The 6382-nt window shown below is 38.0% G+C and overlaps 1 protein-coding gene across 1 annotated transcript; it reads left to right on the plus strand.

The window, feature by feature from the left end:
• The first annotated feature begins 448 nt into the window (after positions 1-448).
• On the plus strand, positions 449-2996 carry LOC131036301 (pentatricopeptide repeat-containing protein At1g09900). Its single transcript, XM_057968158.2, has one exon. The coding sequence runs from the start codon at positions 541-543 to the stop codon at positions 2629-2631; it is 2091 nt and encodes a 696-aa protein (XP_057824141.2). The 5' UTR covers positions 449-540; the 3' UTR covers positions 2632-2996.
• Positions 2997-6382: the final 3386 nt, after the last annotated feature.

A 6382-nucleotide genomic window follows, 5' to 3' on the forward strand; every position in this document is an offset into this window, starting at 1 on the left:
TTAGAAGAGATTGAATGAGGGGTTGGCGCCTCTAGTGGATTGGTGCTCACAAATTCAACAAGGGAGTAGTGCCTCTTGTAGGTTGGTGCCTATAAAGTTTCTGAAAAGTTTGATATATATGAAACAATATTTTGTCGTGGTTTTCTCTTGTAAGAGTTTCCACATAAATCATGTATTCTATTTGTGTTGTGTAATTGTTGCATCTTATTTTGTTGTTAGTGTATAATTAATATGCTTATGATATTGAGTTTAAAAATATAAAAGATTGTTGTTATACTGATTTAACCCCTCTCATGTGCTACTCAAAGAATTAGGAGATTAATTAATTCAATCAGCTAAGAAGGTGGTGAGACCTAACTATTATTTCTCAAAGATCATCAAGCAAATTATTATACTAGATGATATTGACTCAAGGTTATATATACCCAGTTGAGGGAAATTAAGTATCTCACTATCCCAAGTAAGCTTACATCAAACATAAACCATTCGTAAAATTGCGAATGCTAATGCTCTCTACCGGCTTATCGGGAGTGGTAGCGGATGAGGGAGAAGCGTCTTGAGAGCACAGCCACAACAATGCCTTCTGCAATCCTGCATCATCACAATCCGCTTCTGCGGTCTTCACCCCAACCACATATCAGTAATAATCCCAAACCTTATATTCGACATTCCAAGCTCGTTAAATCTCTTCATTCCTCCTCCATTTTTAGGCTTACTACATCAATGCCCAGCACCACACCCAATCCAAAAGCAAATCCTATCGCTACATCAGACGACCTGCTTAGCCTTCTGAAGGGACAAAAAGACTCTCGGAAGGCCCTGCAAATCCTTCAACGGGCGACGAAACAATCAGCTGATAGTTTGCCGCCTTACGCGTACGAATTGATGATCCGCCGTCTGGGGTTTGGCGGGCATTTCTGGCAAATGCGAGAGGTTTTTAGGTTAATGAGCCCTCCCACTGAAGAAGCGTTTTTGGGAATGATAAATAGCTACGCCAATCACCTACTGCTGGACGAGGCCCTCCTAGTGTTGAAAGAAATGGAGGTAACAGACATTCCGCTGACCACCAAATGCTACAATTTTATGTTCAATTTGATTGTAGATTTGAATAAGCTTAATTTGTTGGGGCCACTGTATTCACAAATGACCTCTGCTGGGGTAAAACCTGATGTTAAGACATTCAATTTATTGATCAAGGCCCTATGCAACGATAACAAGTTCGATTCTGCCTTGAGTTTGTTGAAGCAGATGTCATCTCACCATGGGTTGGTCCCTAATGATGTCACCTATACAACACTTATGAATGGGCTAGTTAAGAATTACGGGATTGATGAGGCCTTGGAAAATTGGAAGCTATGGGAGTTAAATGGGCACATTCCTAGCACCATGATGTTTGCCTTATGCCAGACGGGTAAGGTGGAGGAGGCCATCGAACTTCTGGAGGAGAAATGTGAAAGTGGCCTCTTCCCTAATTCTGATACTTTCAATATGATTGTCAATGGGTTCTTCGAGAAGGGCAAATTGTATGAGGCTGCCATGATTCTGGAGGGGATGTGCGCAACTGGTTTCTCCCCTAATATTGCGACTTTCAATACCATCGCCCATCATTTCTGCAAAGCCAAAGAGGCCGAAAAGGCAGCCCATTTGTTTGAAAGAATGGTGGAGAAGGGCTTCAAACCTAATGTTGTCACATATACTACTCTGATTTCAGGTTTGTGCAGGACAGGTCAAATGGGTTCTGCATTGCGTTTGTTGAAGCAGATGGCGTCAGACCATGATTTGACTGTTAGTAAAGAAACATATTCACGTCTTATAAGAATGTTTTTAAAGCAGGATGAGGTGAAGGGGGCCTTGGAAGTATTGAAGGAAATGAATTCAAATGGATGGGTTCTTAGAAACATACATTACAATGATTTGCTACATTGGTACTTTAAGCGTGGTAGGATGGAAATGGCCAGCAGGCTTCTGGAGGGGATGAGTGAAATTGGGTTGTGCCCGGATACTACGACTTTCAATATACTAATCAATGGTTTCTGCAGGAAGGGCTGGGTGTCGGAGGCCACCAGACTTCTGGAGGAGATGTCTAGATCTGGGTTCTGCCCTGATATTGTGACGATAAACACAATTATAAATGGATTCTGTATAACCAGAAAGGCAGGCAAGGCAGCAGATCTACTTGAGAAGATGGTGGAGGAGGGCTTCAAACCTAATGTTGTTACATATAATACTCTAATAGCAGGCCTGTGTAATATGGGAAAGTACAAAGAGGCAAGAAGGCTTCTGAATGAAATGATTGTGAGAAACTTTGTTCCAAGTGTAACTACTTATAATTATTTGATCCATGCAGAATTAGAGCAAGGGGGAATGGATAAAGCTATTGATCTTCTCAATGAGCTGCTTAGAAAGGGGATTAGGCCTAATGGTTGTACTCATAGGACCTTATTGCATTCACTCTGCAAAGGTTGCAGCCTCGATGATTCTATAAAGTTGATAGACAAGATGCTTGCAAAGGAATGCATTCCAATCAGCATCGCTTACGAGCTACTGAAGAAGAGGCTCTTTATGGAGGGTACAGTAAATCAAGAATACAAGGCTCGAAAGAAATTTAGGCCGGGGGAAGCTATGTTCTAATTATTCAAATATTACCGGCTAATTATTCAAATATTACCGGCGATGGAACATGCGAACTCATTACCTTCCTATACCTGGTTATAAGAAAGTGTCATTTCTTTGACCAATTCTGGCCTACAACAGACATCTGGCCAAACCAGGAAAGAACATAAAAAAATCAAGACTTATCGTCCACCATCCAGTAAGGATTTCAACACGTTTAGAAGAGTCCCGGTTTTGAAAGTTGCTCCTAATTCTCAATTAAAATGGATTTCTGTTCAATTAGTTTCCTGTTCAGTTTTCTCACAGATTTTCTGGCTGTGTATTTTATAATTTTTTTAACTGAACAATTTAACCTGATGAAACGGAGAAAATGTTAGAATTGAGATGTGGTGATTTGTTTGTTCCCGAACAATGAATCTGAGTGTTATATATCGTTGTACTTGTAGAAAACTAAATGATTATAATTTGTTATATTGTATGATGACATTTAAAGTTTATTAAATCTGGTATATTGTATATGAAATTCTTACGAGTCTTTTCATCTTCAAACCACAAAACACCATTGTCTCAATTCTAACCGTTCCCATTTACTCTCTAGTTAACATTTCCATATAATCATCAATGGTCTTTTCAAGCAAGATATGATTAAAGAAATAGAAGTGTTTTTGGGTGAGATGGATGATCGGGGAGTTATAGCAACTATAGGAACTTACAATTACCATATTGATGGTCTCTGTAAGATTCAAAGGTGAAAACAAGCAATTGAGCGCATTGATGAAATGCTTGTTAAGACATTTTCTCATGTTAACGTAACATTCAAAAGCATCGTTACAGATACAGCTTTTTGTGAGGGTTTAAATCATACTAGTTGAAGATATTGTCCAGATGATGGAATTCAATGATTGTCTTCCATATTATATATATATATATATGATACTCTCGCTAGTGGACCCTGCAAAACTGGCATGACCTTGCCACCAAAGTATTGCAAACATTGGGCATGAAATGATCCCCAGTGCCACAACTTATATTCGTGTTTTACAAGGTTTTTGCAAGCTACATTGTAAACGTGGAGAAGCAACAAAATTTGTGGAAAATATGATAGAGAAGATTTGCATTTGCAGATAATAACTTTAATGCAACTTAGTGAAGGATCTTATTTATTATGCAGGGGAAAAGCTGTAGCAAGTTTTTAAAATCTTGCTGTCCAGAAAGGTTGCCTGGAAAAGAAAGAAAATGTTGTGGTGGGTGGGTTTACAATACTTGTTTTGGGCCAAATGTTGGGTAAAAGTTAATGACATGCAACTAGAATAACATTTACAGTTAACTCTAAAATTTTCTTTTTAAGAATTTATTACCACTCTAGAGAAACTCAGTTTTATGGTGCTAGCCCAAAACTGGAGTCAGAATTCGAAGCTACAAAGAGAAATCTCTGAAAACCACTGCCTTGTCTACTTTTTGATTTTAAGCTGACGCTTATGAAAACAACCCTGCATAAGGTGTTAAAAATGGAAAACTTGATGAAGCTGGCCTAATACCATCTGCAGCTATAATCATACCATCACCACCAGGGTCTGAAAACATCCTTTATAGTTGTGAACTTGTGTGTACAACTTCTAAGGTTGTTTCAAGTTTTGGTATAGCACAACTTGCTTCCTAAGTTCAAATACTAATTTGTTTTAAGTGTTTTTGGGCGAGATGCATGATCAGGGAGTAATAGCAACTGTAGGAACTTACAATTACCGTATTGATGGTCTCTGTAAGATTCAAAGGTGAAAACAAGCTATTGAGCTATTTGATGAGGTGCTTGTTAAGGCACTTGCTCGTGTTAACGTAACATTCAAAAGCATCCTTACAGCTTTTTGTGACTGTTTAAATCATAACAGTTGCAGATGTTTTCCAGATGATGGTTTTCAATGGTTGTCATCCATATGCTATATATATGATACTCTGGCTAGTGGACCCTGCAAAACTAGCATGATCTTGCAATCAAATTATTGCAAACATTGGGTATGAAAGGATCCTCAGTGCTGCAACCTATATTCGTGTTTTACAAGGACCTTGCAAGCTACATAGTCAAGGTGGAGAACCAACAAAATTTGTGGAAAATATGATGGAGAAAATTTGCATCTGCAGATCATAACTTTCATGCAACTTAGTGAAGGATCCTATTTATTATTGTAGGGGAAAACCTCTAGCAAGTTTTCTAAATCTTGCTGTCAAGAAAGGCTGCCTGGAAGAGAAAGAAAATGTTGTGATGGGTGGGTTTACACTTCACAATAATTGTTTTGGGCTAAATGTTGAGTAAAAGTTGATGCATTACATACACTTTTGACATGCAACTAGAATAACATCACTTACTATAACTAAAGGTAATACGCATGTAATTTTCCTTTTTAGAATTTATTACCACTCTATAGAACCCCAGTTTTATGGCGCTAGCAAAGTATTTAGTCATGGTTTGAAGCTACAGCAGGCTGATAAAGAGAAATCTTTTAACACCATTGCCTTGTCTACTTTTTCTTTTAAGCTGACGTTAAGGAAGACAATTCTGAATGAAGGTGTTTAAAAAAGCTAGGCTGATTCCATCGGCAATTATAGTTATACCATCACCACCAAGGACAGTGAAAACTTCCCTCATTGCTATGTGTGCAACTTCTGAGGTTGTTTCAAGTTTTGGTGTAGGGCAACTTGCTTCCTAAGTTTAAATACCACAAGTAGTCCGCTCAATAAAAGCAAAAGAAGTGAAGATCATCAGGGTAAATCGAGGAGGGAAAAGATTCATCCTACATCTAAAACCCATACAAAGGAGATTTTTTCCTACATAGTCAAAGAGTTGTTGCCTGGATAAATTAGATGACAATGAGTTGGAGTCAACACTGAGTCACCTGTCCTGTTCTATTTTTCTGAATATAAAAATTTGAATCCTATTTGCTTTGGATGGTGTCTAGCTACCACAAAGATGGTTATCGATCTGTCATCACGTATATAAGAGAAAGAACTTATGATCGTTTACAAACCCGAGAATTGCACCCAAGCGATTGGGGTATACCTATAGGATTTGTTAATAACAAAATCTCTAGCAAACATGTTTAGCCAGTAGGCTATATCGCGTGACGTTTTCACCCAAACCCGTCTCACGCCAGAAATCCGCCATTCCGTATACTTTAGTTAGCCGATGTGGGATATGTTGTCTCATCCCTGAAATCCGCCATTCGGTACACTGGGCAGTTAGCCAATGTGGGATAGGTTGTTTGATATTTTGTTCAATATTTTATTTTTTGCAGTAAATTGATCTGTATCTATTTGACGCAACTCATAGAGTACACGTCAAGACAAATGACATTTTAAAACTTGAACTAAAACTAAACATCACATTTTCTCTCATTTCTTTTCACGTTATTGGACCTAAAACAAGTCTTATAGTGGAGACCAGAAACAAGATAGCATCCAACAAATAGAAAACTATACCACTTACCTGAAATTCTTGCAGTGTAGTAATATGAATAAATGTAGAATAAATGCACCGTATCATTTGGTAGATTTTACTGCCGATAGGATTTAATTTGCCTTTAATGTATTCTTTGCACCTGGAAAATACTCTAAAGATCACTTCTTAATATGCATGTCAAATGCCCCTTCAGATCAGATCACTGAAGAAATATTTGATAAAATAATTCAAGAAATATTTAATATTCTCCGAGCTGCCATTACTACGCTCTTAACTTACATAAAAAAATTGATCTGATTGCATTGTGTGCAGCTGTAA

The sequence above is a fragment of the Cryptomeria japonica genome, chromosome 1, assembly GCF_030272615.1.
Source record: "Cryptomeria japonica chromosome 1, Sugi_1.0, whole genome shotgun sequence".
NCBI lineage: Eukaryota > Viridiplantae > Streptophyta > Pinopsida > Cupressales > Cupressaceae > Cryptomeria > Cryptomeria japonica.